General features: G+C 36.5%; 1 protein-coding gene across 6 annotated transcripts in view; it reads right to left on the bottom strand.

Moving 5' to 3' along the window:
• LOC104920699 (potassium voltage-gated channel subfamily C member 1) overlaps positions 1-15,579 on the bottom strand; it is a 49,205-nt gene that overhangs the window by 5,770 nt on the left and 27,856 nt on the right. Inside the window, exons 4-7 of one of the 6 annotated variants that reach the window (XM_019271072.2) lie at positions 14,306-14,500; positions 12,361-12,381; positions 8,982-9,026; positions 5,777-5,805 (exon numbers count right to left, since the gene is read on the bottom strand). In XM_019271072.2, coding sequence (XP_019126617.1) covers positions 8,992-9,026; positions 12,361-12,381; positions 14,306-14,500 — 251 coding nt within the window. In that variant the 3' untranslated portion in view covers positions 5,777-5,805; positions 8,982-8,991. Of the gene's footprint in view, positions 1-4,201; positions 5,806-6,174; positions 9,027-10,717; positions 12,382-13,169; positions 13,299-14,305; positions 14,501-15,579 lie in introns of those variants that run through there. The other 5 variants (XM_019271069.2, XM_019271071.2, XM_019271070.2 and 2 more) reach the window with 5 other exon arrangements.

The following is a 15,579-nucleotide window of genomic DNA, read 5'->3' as shown; positions in this document are numbered from 1 at the left end:
GGGGCTGACACCATTTCAGGAGGCTTAACCTCCAATTTAAGATATGCATCATGCAAACACGTGCAAATTCAAGAACATGTCTGTCAACAACAGTAGGTTGAACATTTCTAATTCTTTGCCTACGGTTATGCCAAACAATTCTTGTATCACACGTGCTGGCATCATTATTTATGCACTGGAAGATTAAACACTTCTGCTGTGGTCTCACCAGCAAACATCAACTCAATACAAACAATATCATTTCTTGCAGCCACATTATGTCTTCCCCGTCTGCTCTTCTTTCACCCTCTTCCTCTGTCAATTTCCACTTTATGGTTGCAGTTTTCTCCAGAGAAAAGCTGTTAGCAAGACATCACTTATATTTTCTAAAGACTGGTTGTATGGCAAATGTTCAGAATTTTGCTAACCACCAGGAACTGCAGCTGACATTATGAGGAAGCACCTATTCGTCTAATGCTCACAAATTAAGCATAGACTTTGTAACTGTATTAAAATAGTATTTTGATCTTAATGCAAGTGCAATGCCATGCCTTGTTATGTGGATATAATTAAAAGTAACAGGACATTGTGTCAGATGTATAAATCTGTGTAATTTCCCAAATATGTCTGCACCAAATCAGAAAGAAGTTAATGAAGTCTGACTTCCAGATTTATGCATATGCACTTTTATGTGTTTAACGCATACAAGTCTAAAAACGTTCTCCATCATCGGATAGTAACGTGACACTGTTTGTTTGAACATAAATCAGACTTTTCTGTCTTTTCCTGTCTTTGTTCTGGCACCAGTAACATCCTGAAACAGTGCCAAAGCAGCCTCTGTGTTGTTACACACAGGCATTATGCACTGGCATTGTAAAGCATAACAGCTTATTGACTGATGATACAAGAAGGTCAAAGTTATGGTCAAATGTACATTATTCTTATTCCCACATTACCAGAAGACATAGCCAATTGATATTATTATTCTCTTTGTTATATTGATCAGCTGCTCACCTGCATATGTTTAAATATTTTTTTTTAATGTATATTTACACTTAAAATATGTTGTAGTCCAGCTTCGTGTTGAACTTTGATCTGTGAATTTTTCCAATTAGAGGATTAACGGCTGTTTTACCTCGATGTGCCGAGCATTACATCAGTAGCAGACATTGTGGGTATTACAAGCTAGGTTAACCATCTTCTTCATGTAACACCATATTATGCACCATAGTTACAGACACACAGAGGTTTAGCAGGTGCCAATCTTCTCATTGGACAATTCAGAGTTGACCAAACAGCATTTTCTACTCTTTCTCTCACAAATTAAAAGCTTTAAGTTACAGAACAGCATTTAGTATTGATATGCTTGCTAAATCCAAATATAATAGTATAACAGTCTCTGCAAGTTTCTTTCTCAAAGATATACACGTACCATACATGCCCTTCAGGACACATTAGCAACAACCAGTAAAATATTTACATTTAATGTACATTTCTATTCAGCAGAAGACAAGTGCATTTTCCACATGTAGGACCAGAGCTTGTCAAAGCAAACAAGTTTTCCTTTGTCATTACAGCTGAATTAATAATAAATAATAATAGTATGCTTAAAAAAAAAAAAAACAGGTCATGTGGAAGTGGACAGTAAAATAATAAACAAACACAGGGTTAATGTGTATGTGTAGAAAGCCAAGTTCTGTCACTAAGTGGTGTGGTTAGATTAGTCTGGCACTGCACTGAGCAATTTTAATGAAATCATTCAACTCGTTTAAAATGAGTAGTTATGAAACCATATTACTATGCCCCACACTCACAAAGTATACATAGATATATTAATTTCATATGACTTTAATGTATTCACATGTGTAGATACAGATATGTACATATTCAATAATAACCACTGACCTATTAAGCATTGCTTCGAAGGTTTAGCTAGTTAAATCTAGCTAGTTTGCATGAACTCCTAAATTGACATCAGAGCCTACAGGGACCTCATAGAGGCACTTACAACATCTGCCTGTTTTGTTCACTTAAACAATGTTTACATCAGAGTGTCCTAGGTGATTTGCATTGGCCACAACTACGTGATATGACTCCTTAAATTCAACAGAACCACAGTGATGACATTCTTCATATTGATCTTTATATACTAAGAAAGCAAATATGAACAAAAAGACTATTTCTATAACCATAAATTAAAATGAAAGTGTGTGAGATCACGTTATTCCTCTCACCCGTTGTCAGTCAATTAACAGTGAAGAAAAACAACATAAACTGCAGTTATATGACGGATGGACATTTTCCTTGACTGTAACAGAAAATGCACATTCCAAATAAAGTGGCATACCAGTATAATTCAAAGTATCTGCAGATTTTAACATCCACATTGTGGAGTCATTTTAAGATTATACAGTATGCATGTAGACAATTTAATGAGGTTTTGTGCAGCGATGTGGACTAAGATTAGCTTTAAGGACTGAACCCAGGCCAATCAATGTGTGTCATTGTACACTTTCTTACATATTCCTCTGCAAGTTAAATCAATTTAAAAACATACTATCCCAGAGTTTCCCTACCTTCCGTGAGTTCAGGCTGACAATATACGTTAAGGAGCTGCTGCTTAGAAATGCTTGGGTTCACTGGAGAAACAAAGCTCTGCATGCTGTTTCAAATATTTTTCAGACAACACTAAATTATTGTAATTTTTCGACATCATGATGGTGAAATGTAACAATATTGAGTGTAAGCACAACTATTAGCAACATGTGTGATGGCCTTCAAAAACCCGTATCAGACAGAGTCAGGCAAGTGTTACTTCTTGCAGTGACTATATAGTAAGATCTATCCTAAAAGTGACATTCCAACTTTTACAAACCTCTCAAACTTCAGTTGACAAGAGCTTTCATCTTCTATCGTAACACTGCATATCTAGGTTCTCAAAGTTTAGGGGTCTGGAAGCACATTGATTTTTAGATAAAATGACAATCAGGACCATAGATTATGACAGTAAGAATATCAGGACCTGACATCTTTTTTTAAACAAGTATGGAAATACTCTTCCTTTAACACCTGCAATTGTTGGTTCTAAAGCACTTACAGTTTTTCCTGGTGATTTCAGTCTTTCTACATTTCTGTTTGTTCATGAACTTAAGGACAGTTGAATACAACATCTTTTGAACAAATGTTATTTTAGACAATCAGTGGTACAGAAATTCAGTCATTCCTTACAAGAAAATACACATTACCAGTACAAGTGAAGAAAATATAAACTATTACAAAACGTAAACAATTAAAAATGGCAGCCACAACATTGAAAAGTTTGAAGGACCAGTTAAGACCACACTGACTTGAATTAAAATTAAAATAAAACAAGACAGATGTTTCATGTCATTGTAATACTTTTGTACACTCCTGGAACAGCTAAATGAAACATAATAAGTAGACTGCCTATCAAGTCTGTGCATTCTTAAGGTTAAAAATAGATCTGCATATTTACATATGTATGTGCACAGCATGCTTTCCAGCATTAAAATAATATTGCATGTTTATTGCATATGTGAATGTGTTATTATTTTAAAATCTTTTTTGCTCAACTTTTAATATAACATATTTTTTCAAGTGAGGATGGCATGAGGATGCCTAAAAGAGATTGCTTATTTAATATTATGAAGAGAAATGGTAAACTACTGTCATAATTTTTTTCCTAAGATTAACCAACACATTGCATTTGCCCGTTTTTTGTTTGTTTGTTTGTTTGTTTTTTCAAACTGATTTAGACAAACGTTGAAACAAAAAAAAAAAGGAAAAAAATATCTTTAAGAAGCGTCAAATGTGAAGAAGAAGCAAAACAAATATATTTAGAAAAGCATCCTTTGTTTGACTGGGTGGCCTCACATGTTCAGTCTATTCATTTGCTGTAATATTGTTTGTGACTTAAACATGCAAGATTTAAAGGTTAGTAAATGAACACTGACTGTTAGTAAAGTGCATTTATTCATTGTAACTATATAAATAATTATGTAGTCATCCATATCTGACTTTATAGGTAATTTCTTTGTACTTAGCTTATTGTTATAACTTTTTAGTAACCTTCTAACTACATTTTATGAGGAATTTTTGGAAAAACTGCAGTCCTACAAGTACATATTTCATTTTCTGATAAACATTTTCTTTTTAAATCTCCCGTCAGTTGTTTATTATTATTACATTTAAATTATTAACTGATGATGTGAGATTACCACAGCTGCATGAACAATGTTAATAATTTCCTGCAGTTTCAAAAAGGTGCAAAATCTGGTAGTTCAGTGCTCGTCTGCATCCATGAGTACAGAATCAGCTGGGTTTATAAAGTCTATGTGCTAGTGTTAAGCTCCGATGTTATATATAACATCCGTAACAATGAGCATTGCGTTAGCAAGCTATCTTGTCAGAAATCTAATGCACTTAAAACTAAAATTAAACATGGATGTTGTCAAAAAAAAAAATCAGCAGCCAATAGTAAAGACTTTGAATGTCTAAGGAATAAACTAACTTTTTGTTAAACCCGTTGGTGTGATCCATGAGCGAAGGCCAGTAGTAAGTAACAAGCTTGCACTAGCTCAGGTGCCTCCATCGATATAACACACTGTAATGGTCCCTCCACGACATGGTCTCCAAACTAAGCTCATCCGGACCATTATGATTGTTATAATTGCATATAAGATGATAATGATTAATATATATAAATGTATTTGACAACATGCTTGCAACTGCCAAAAAGAGTGACTGAATAGACCTTTAACTGTACATTGTAAGATAACAATTGCATATATGGGATCCTAACAGCGATGTAATTAAACAATGTGATAATTTTCAAAAGTCATGTTAGGCTGCACAGTTGAGATAGCTCTTATGGTACAATACTTTAATTTGTTTAATATCTTTTCATTTAAGCTAAGCATGTTTCTGTTTTGTTTTGTTTTTCACTTAGCTTTGCTCTGTAAACTATCAACATTAAGTGTCCAATGATGTCACAATGGTAAGATACAAAATTAAGTGTTAACATTGAGACTTATAGAGGCCAAGTCTTTTCTTTTTCTTTTTTCTTTTAGAGAGAAAAAATTACCAAAATGATGTCTGCACTGTCCATACATCAATATTCACAAAAGACAGAAAGTAGAAACCTATTTAACATCAATATAATCTATAAATGTAGGTTTGTCTTTGGCTAAATGAACTGAAGTATCTTGTTTCATGATCATTTTTCTGGACAGTGTTGTGAGCTCAGTTTTGTTTGGTCCAGAACATTTAAAAATGGATGACCATCTACACACTTAATTCTAAGTTTTAAAATGTAACTGTGCGCATGTTTACATTATGTTTTTTTTTTAAAACCTCTGACACTATTTTAATTACTAACAGTTTTTTTTTTTTTTTTACATTTCTTCTAATCATTTAAAATAACGGTGGATCTTTAAAGCTAAAACTTTGACCCATTCAGCTAACCTGATGCATGCATCATAGACCATTAGATTCACAAGACAAGAGGTTGTTCTTCCTACATTCAAGTTCATTTTATGTTATTGCTATTGTTTTTGCTCAGTGTACAATCCAAATGGAGGCTTCAGTGCCAGCTTCAGTCCATAGCTAATCCACTGCGTCCCTTATCATATAATCGCGGAAATCCTTTCTGCTACAAAATGGAGGGTATGGGGGAACGACAGCGGCGCAGTGGTCCTGGGGGCTCATAGGTTTCAAAGGGTGGGCTAGTGATAGGAGCAAGCCGCAGCGATGACCCAGCCATTCCCGATATGTTATTGAGACTGCGAGATTTCTCGTAGCCCGTTGCTTTATGAAAATAATTTTAACCATTAATTGATTTATTATATTATATTATAGGATAGTATATTATTAAATTTATAATAATTATAGTTTTGATATCATATGCAAATAAAATAAAATGAAATAATAATTGAAATGTTTGGGCATGTTATGACAAATTTTCCATATTCAGGTGGTTTATCATGAAGGTTACACAGTATTGAAACATGAACATGAGGTTTAAGATGTTAGGAGAAAAAATCAACATGAGAAGAGAACAAATTAAGGATAAGAAATTGAAAAAAAGTTATGAAATCATAAAGACATATAAAGGACAGACGAAGACAGACACAGACAAGACAGACAAGACAAGACAAAACAAGAAAATGCGAGTTATGATATGTCTTTTTTTTTTTTTCAAAACAGGAAAACAAAAGATTCTTAGATATTAAGAAATTCTATACCAAGTAGGCCCATTGAATAAATCACCCAACATTTTATCATGTGAAGCACAATATGCAATGTTCAGGTGTTTTAGACAACTATTTGGCCAAAAACTATACAGCTTTACACAAATACACAGTAGTAAATACTCAGATATCACTGATACAGTGAAGGAGTTGACCAGATGATGTTTTAGGTGAACCAGCTTAGAGATGCATCATAAATGAAGTTATGCAGAATAATTGATTGCCTTTGCATTATGCTTCATAAATAGCCCACTTTGCTTTGCTGCATTTGCTTTTGGTTCCTGTAAACTTCAAATGGCCAACCCCGAAATGTCCTCCCTGAAACATTTAAAACCACTTCCTGTCCCCCGGTAATCGCATCCTGTAATGGAGATCAGTTCACATTTTGTTTACAGTGGGAAATGACACACTGTCCACTTGTGTAAGTGACTTTTAAGTATATTGCCTCCTCTGGAGGTATGTTTGCAATAACCGATTCATTTGAGAAACAACACATTGGCCTTTGTGTCCTTTCCCGCTGTATACTGTTGGTGTGTAACACAGCATGCAGATGTTGAATTCCCCCTGTAGGAAGTAGCCACAGAGAGGGTATTGCTGTGCTGACTGAGTGTTGTTGCATCAAGTGAAGTGAAAAACACCATTGGTAGGTCGCAGCTAATCTGCCCTAACAATGGCTAACAGACCCGTAATGGGTGGAGTCTTATAGTTTTATTAGGAATGTGTTACGTTAGATGAAACTGAATTTTAAGGCAAAGCAATAAAACTGTTTGCGACAAAATTCGTTATAGAGCATATTGTTGTCAAACTCCAACCATCACAAGGCCACAGTCAGACAAAGAACACCCACTGGTACAGTATGACGCCCTTTGTGTCTTCCTGTTAGAATGGAAAATACGGCAATACTCCAAAACTTTGTATCACGCATTATTTGAGCCAACCATAAATATAAGTCCCTTTTTTTTTTATCTCGCTGAGGCACATTAGTCAGATGGTAACTCAGTAAAATATTGATGATGCATTCACTGGGCTACATCTGACACAAAGATTTCCGAGAAGATGTCTGGCCAATCTGTTGTGCTGCTTCATTCTCAAAGTTCAGTTATGAAAGTATTTTTTGTTGATATTAAATGTATCGAGACAAACTGTCAGGTTGCATCAAATTTCTATTTGCAAAACTACAACAATACTGAACACTACTGAATCTCATAAATCTTAAGTAAATCGTATCTTAAGTTAGCTTTAAGATGAAACTGAATAGATAGTTAAAGGTAGAATCCTTAAGATTTTAATAAAATTAAACCCGGTTTTTGATATTATTAATGATGATATATTTTTTGAATAATACTTCAGTGTATTTATTCTCAGTAATTACCTTTCTATATAGTAGTTTTTATTGTTAGTGGCGGACTCCGCCATTCCTGTATTGGAATCACTGCACGTATGCATGAAATCCATCTTAATTTTATTCCGTTTATATCTGCCTGACTGTTTACTATTCGCTCTCCGACACAGAGCTGCATTAAGTTTCTGCTTACGCAAACTGAAAATCCTGCTGCAGCTGTGTCATATTACAAGCATTAGCGTTAACTGCAATCATTCATCAAAAATGTGTCTATAAGACAAGACAGCAATTCAGCATTTTAACAACATGCTGCACACCTCCAACTTCTCGGGATAACCACAGGTGTTGTCAAATCAACCAGTCTCAGGAATACAACTTAAACCGGTATAAACAAAATTGCTAATTTCCTTCCAAGTGTTCAGGAGAAACTACGGTCACTCTGAAAAATGCCAGAAAAAGAAAAAGAACGTGGACTCATGCAATAGTTACAAAAACATTTGGAATTCTTCTATTCATGTGGTTATACCATGCTAATGAATATTAAATTTCTGCCATATTCTGCCAGACACTGGTCCTTTTATCAACTGTTTTACTTTGATTAACAATGATGAATGCCCTACAGATTTGGGAGTTCACAAGAATAATACTGGGAAGCCTGTCTATGAAGTTACAACAAAAGATTTTGATTCTACTGAGCAATCCCTTTGGATCTATTCTTGGTGCTAAAACAAAATCAGCATGCAGCATGCATAGAGGAGAGAGAAAGAATGAGTGGAAAAATCCACACCGCTAACGTGATAAAAAAAAGAAGACTACATATGTTCTAAAAACTACTGAAAGTATAGGTGGTCACGTTTGCGGTATTTATTTGTATATTTTTGTCTCTGTTGCTTTGAACAAAGAAATCCTTTATTTGGCCCTTTTTTTAGTCTGAAATCAGAGGATTTGAAACACTTGTCAAGTGTGATATGAGCAACACATGATTAAGAGAAAAAGAAATTCTCATCTGTTGATAAGATGGAGGTGAAACTGATGACGAATAATGTAGAAGGGCAGTAATGTGAAATATAAGTGAACAATTTGACTGGCAAAAAGTTGATTGGTCCACTTTGCTTTCGCTGATATTGCTTGGTAGAAGTCAAGACAAGGAAAGGTTTCAGAAATTACAATAAAAATGCTTATAAAGTTAATCATGTCCCAGCCACTGCAGTCTGTCACGGTCTGCTAGCTACCTCACTGTGCTAAGTACTGTATTTACAACATCAACAGGGGTTTTGTGCTCTGGGATTGTCTATCAGGGGAAATGGCGAGTCTGCCTGTCACTGTGTTCAGTGATGACATAATTCCTTCCCAAAGTCACACTTAATTTACACTGTGGAGGGAATACGTACCTACCTACAGTCAGTCTTTAGTTACACTTGCACTGCAGTGGCGGCCTGGGGATGGGATGGAGAATGAGTGTTAATCACAGGAGGAGGAGGTTATGGAGAGGGAAGACACAGAAGAACAGAGAGAGGAAAGACTGCAAATATTCTGACTGTTTACCAAGGAAATAATCTTGTAAGACTAAACTAAAGTGATAGACTTAATCATTCATGTGAGTACTGTACTGTATGTATGTACAGTATGTATGCACGAGGCAGAGGACAACTTGACCGCCTCTATTACTTAACGCACATGAAATAAATACATTTGTGCTTTCTCGCTGTGGATACTTGAGATTTGCTGACTGTTTGGATGCTATTCTTGTGCATGGCCACACACTGTATCATTCTTACATGGGATCAATTGCCTGTTAAAGATGGTACGATCTCCTGTTACCCATAATTAGATGTATGGATTGCTTCATGACCATTACTAAAGCCACAATGTGTCCATACAGTACATACAGCACCATAGATGTCTTTTGGGGAAACTAGATGACAGGAAACTGTGTCCTACGTCCTCTTGTCAGCTGTATGTAGGTCACGCAGACATATATGCATTAGCTGTTGTCATTAAAGCTCCATTTAATATTTGATACATATATGTAAATATTTATCATATGTACATACATACATACATACTGTACATGTCATGTATTATTTCTTTCATAAGGTAAAAATCTGGCTCATAAAGAGGAATATTTGCAGTATTGCAATGAGGCAGACGTAGTCAGAAACACCGTGGTATTGTTACACACATTAGAACATGCACGACAATGTAGAACAAGTTTTACAAATGACTGTTTATGAGTACAGGAGAACAATGACAAACAGGAGGACGCTGACAAGTGTTACCACATAGGACACGTTACACAGGAAAGCTTTTAAGAAATTTATAGTTTGTATGTTTTATTTGGTTGGAGCTATTTCTACAGTCGAAATTAGCTATAACAGATGGCCACCACAACAGATGTGTTGTGGTGGCCAGTATTATAAAACTTTTATTCTTGACAAAATAATTCAAGAAACAATCTATCCTAATCGATATGATCATTATAAGAGTTTTAAAAGTTTTACGTTATGGTAAGCAAGGGTGGAATGAAATGTGGATGAAGAGCAAATGTGCCCTGCTTAATATTACAGCTTGTTTATAAAAACACACATCCTCTCTAATGTCTAGTATCAAAACTGTGTTATATCGCAATGCAGAATTTCTGTTGTTGATGAAAGTTCAACAAAAATAATCCCTCTTTTTAGGTCAAAATGTTCATTATGATGGGTTTAGTTGTATTTGGTTATGAATAATGGGCTATTTTGCCAAATAAATCCTTGAGAATGTCCACCAGTGAGACTTGTGCCATTTTTATATTAATTAATTTCACTGTTTTGTTGGCAATTTCCTCTATCATTCCAATTAATTAGACAGATATTAGGTGATGGTAAAACTCAAAGGAGAACACAGGAAGAACATAGGGGAAGTCAAAACATCGAACAACAAAACAAAGTTGTACAAAACTCAAAGACATTAAGAAAAAAAACAAACCATCACCACAGACAACAGCAAAATATGTAATTTCGAAATAAACATAACTTAATCCTATTGACACTGAAAAATAAAGCATTCACACTACAACACATGAACACAAATCTGTACAAAATCACATAATACACCACAAAAATACTTAATGAAAGATGTACACACCATGGTAGAAATAACAGCACAAAAACCCAAGAATTAAAAAAGAAAAACAACTTGCACACACACTGTAACGAGATAGAGACAGAGAGAGAGAGAGACAGAAACAAACGAGACCCTTGAAGGTCTAGAGGAGTGATTGGAAGTGGGCAATCAAAGGGGTGATTGACCGTTTGACCTTGGTGAGACATGCATATCGCAGGAATCATAGGAAGTTAAATGGCCAACAATCAAAGAGAATAAAACTGAAAAGCTAATAAAAATAAGTTGGCAAAGACATTTTATGCGCGTATCTACGAAATAAATCACAACTGAAGCACACAATAATGATTTTAGACAGCATGAGAATCCCTCTTTAAAAACACGGAGGAGAACAGGGGCATTAACTAACATAAACCCTGTTTGTTTTTGCTCATTTTCTTGATATTCAGTACTTTTTCTTTTTCAACTGATTCATAAGGAACCACCTATTCATTTACACATTTACGGAGCAGGAGGTGGGCTACACCGTGGATGGTATTTCACAGGGCTATCCAATACTTGAGAATCAGGTAATGTTAAGAAACAAATCAATGGCTGAACACAGACTAACTAGGAAACAAGGACCATTGTAGATCCCCAAACTAAATGTATAAATTATAGTGTACAACTTTCCTGTAAGAAGCCCAAACCCTGAAGCGTCATCCTAATGAACTCCTGATTTGCTTTAAAGAGGGATTTTTTTGTAGCACTTAAATTGCAGTTTATACATAAGAACCATTGAAACTGAAGCAATGTCAGGGACCTGTAAGTGAAGGGCTTGGACAGCTCAAAGCTTGCTTACCTTAGACAGCATGTAGTTTTTCAACCAAATCTGTCTTAGCATTTGTCTGTTTGGTCAGTAAGTGTGTGAGTGTTTCGGTCACCGAGTGCAGATTATAATGCTCATTTTAATTTCTATCCAGGTCTCCACAGTACAAATACAAAAAGGTCCTGAACTTTGAACTACACTAGGCACTGAAAGCACAGATACATGGTCTAGGGAGTAGTATTTCAGATCCATTACACGCTCACAACACAGTATTTCATAAATAAGTATTGTGATGACTGGCTTTTACGAAGTTGTAGTGAAACATTGCATGATTACAGTTCAAAATGATTTGCTTGTTTTTAGCGTGGCATGTTTCAAGAGGTACTATCCCTTGACCCAGATGTCTCCACTGACCCCAGTGACCTTGGACCTTGGAGAGATGATCGTCATACAGCACTGCACTCAATGTGTGAAGCTTTCATGGCTGGCCAATTTATTTAACATGGATTACAGCATATGTACATGCAAGTATGCACATCTTTAAGTCTGAAATGTATTTAGCATAAAAGGTTCAGGTAATGCCTGAAGAGTTTGAAAGTTTACCTGTGCATGAGTACATGTACATATATATTTATACACTACTGAAAAAAGAGTGTATTTTCCAAGACAAAACCTTCCTAAATTATAGTGTTTTTGTTTGCCAAGGTGGAGGCCCATGGGGTAGGGAGGAACACGAATAAACACAGTAGAAGGGAAAAACAAAATTAAGCCACACACGACAGCACAAACACAACACTCAGACGGCTTTGAGAGGACAAAGACACAGTGTATAACATGTAAGAATGAAAAAGCCCACATACACACGCGTGATATGACACAACCTGAAGAGAGAGACAACAACAACACAGAGGCACATCAGACAACAACGTGACCCACTGTTCCCGTTCAATCTTCTGCAGTGTATGTTTTATTAGTTATTGACACAGGACACGACAACTGGGTTATTTTCAATTGAGCTGCTGGATGTATTTGCACATGTGCGCGCCCACGTGGACGCGCTCTTGCACTCATGAATGTTTTAAGCTCTCACACAGACACGTACACACAAGTATACACATATTTGTGCACACTGCTGGGTGTATATCACAGTGCAATCCCATTTTCTTTCCAAAGTTTTCTTTTGTTTTTACATCTTGTACATGAGTTCACAAAGTTAGAATAGTTAGGATATTGGGCTGATGTTAGGTTTCACTGGATAAAATACCTCACAGATCAGATGATGTGCCCTAAAATGCTTCCCGAACCTTAATATTCAGATTGAAGCATGACCTAAACTTAGCTCAACTGCTTTGTATCAATCTGTTTAGTATTGACAGCACACTTTCCATACTTTCAGGCACAGAGAAGACTCCTCATGGGTGACACTTCAAACTCCACTGAACATGTAGACACAACACTGTGGAAACGGTGGTGTATCTGTGATTTGAAGTCATGCATAATGTGTGTAGCTGCATCTGTGTTTAAGTGGGTGCTGTACCTGTATAGCTGTAGTGGTTTGTGCAACTACAAAACATGCTATGTCAAGGAGAGTCAGATCAAAAAGTATGTATGTTTTCAGTCAAAAGTTGACTACGGGCTCCTTAATTTTTTAAACTTCTGTCAGTGTTACCTCTGGTCTATGGTTTGATCCAGGAGGAGGTGGAGTTTGCATTGAGGTCCTGCTGTAACAGAGACCCTTCCATCTTATACCAATCCTCAGTCAGAGGGGAGTCTGGGCTGGGTGACAGGGCTGCTGCCTCTAGTTTGTTGTCAACAGGGGGTGTTGAAAGTTTGGAGGGAGTATAAGGGAGTGTTTTGGTGCAGGTTGGCGGCAGTGGTGGTGGTTGGATTGCAGTAGTTAAATGAATCAAGGTGTCAGGTTTTCATGAGCATGAAAATAATGCACATGGGGTAAAAAATTTTAAAAAAGTGTGATGGGGAGGGGATTATATTGTAGTACAAAGGAAAAGAGGGGGAGGGAGCATGAAGGCACGGATTAAAAGATGAAGGCAGAGGGTGTTAGAAGGGAAAATGTATGGCAGGTTAGGAAGGGAAAGTCATCACAGGAAGGGAGGAAGGGTAGGGGGAGGGGGGGGGGTCAGGCCAAAATAATAAGGAGGGTGCAAGAGGCAAGAGAGAGAGAAACAGAGAGGGAGAAACAGAAGTGACGAGAAGTAAATTAATGCATGGTCAACTGTCGAGTCCAGAAGACAGAGAAAGACAGAGATTGTTTATGAGCATGAATGAATGTGACATTATGGGACACAGAACAAAATTCACAGACACCGTGGAAAGATGGAAGAGAAAGAAAAAAGGAGAGAAGAAGAGGGACAGAAAATCTTGTCTGACAGTAGAAATAATAAAAACATGATACCAAGCGGTGATGGAAAGACAGAGAACATGAATGTGAAGAGGTGGAAACAAATAGAGCAGAGCAGAAGACGTGTGTATGCAAAATGTGTTGTAACTGTATGACTGTATATATGCGTGTATGTTTCGCTGCTAGCTGTGATTGGAGCTGGTGCAGTTGTGGCTTTCAGTGTCAGTTTTCTGTGTTGACTCTCGACCAAACCACCTTTACTAAATGTTTGGATCTACATACAGTACCCTATGTGTACTTATCTGCATCAGCTGCACACTGGACGTGTATAATGTACATGTTCACAGTATGTTACGCTTGGCATCTTGCTGTATGGATCTGTTTACATAAGATGCTGTTTACATAAAATGCATGTTTATGTATCCGTCTCCTGGTGTGAAACGTACCTTTCCGCACATTCCCATCTGTGGCACGAAATTCCCTGGTGTTGAGCAGGAAGCAGGCACGGTCCTGCTGGTAACGTTCCCGGGTAGGCCCCCGCCCGATAGGGCTCCTCTCGTCTGGGCTCAGCACCTGGTCGATGGTGGGGCAGTCCTCGTTAGCCAGGGCAGCCGAGGCTGCATCACCATTCTGCTTGGAATCTAGAAGGAAGGTGGGGGCAAAGCAAAGGAAGAAAGAAAACCACATACAGGATAGTTATGAAGAAACAGCAGAGATGGGCATCTTCTTTATCAGAAGTGCTTTCAGAAGTTGATGCGCATTCTTTTATTTTATTAATCAAATGGGAGAAATCATAGCAATTGTATCCCCCATTTCAGATGTTAATCTGAGCTTGTCTGTTAATAGTCAAAGTAGAATAGCAAATATGATTATTATTGGAAAATTCTGACATTGCAAAATAATGTGCATTAATATAAACTTTATAATTATTAACTAAATAGCACATATTAGTGCTGAAATAAGGTGTTAAATAATGTATTAACTGATCTGCCCAGTGCACAAATTCATTTAAACATTAAAGTTTTGTTTGGCCATAAATCAGATTAAAAATAAAAAAGTTTTACACCCCATTAGCCTCTGAGAACTTCTCTGATAACTAATTTTTCTTTTGTAAATGTACGGAGTACGTCTAGACATTGGTAAACCGTGACTACTCTGTAATGTCGAGTTGCAACTAATGTTGATTAATGATTAGGAATGACTGCTGTAGTGGCCGCCCACACATTCGCTGAGGCATTATTATTAAAATATGTTACTAAGCGAGTGTGTTGCTCTGTGTTGTGTTGGACCATGTGGTGATGATACTGCAAAGCAGTCTTGGAGCCAGTTGTCAATTTTTTACTAATATAACTTCCTGCTAAAAGATATTGTTACGACCATAAAAGGGTATGAAAGAAGTAACATAAGAACCAGATTTTAAAGGTTATCAAACAAAAGTATTTTATTAAATGAAAGTTCAGATTGTCTTTTAACAAAGGGAGGAGAGGCAAAAAAGGGAACAAAGGGCGAGCGGATGCTGTCAAAAGAACAAACAAATATAACAAAAGGAGAACTCTAACAGAGCCTGTTACTTTTCTAACAAGAACCAAAACGAAAAAAGAAAAGCCTCACTATCTAACACTAATTTCCTAATAACAAAACACACACCCAAACAGCACCCCTGAACTAATGTTACTAACAACCAAAATCCTCTAGGTGAGATCAGTGCTGCGACTAAACT

The sequence above is a fragment of the Larimichthys crocea genome, chromosome XVI (genome assembly GCF_000972845.2).
Source record: "Larimichthys crocea isolate SSNF chromosome XVI, L_crocea_2.0, whole genome shotgun sequence".
NCBI lineage: Eukaryota > Metazoa > Chordata > Actinopteri > Sciaenidae > Larimichthys > Larimichthys crocea.
Note: the sequence above shows the minus strand (reverse complement) of the source record. Positions and strands in the feature narration are given on the sequence as shown.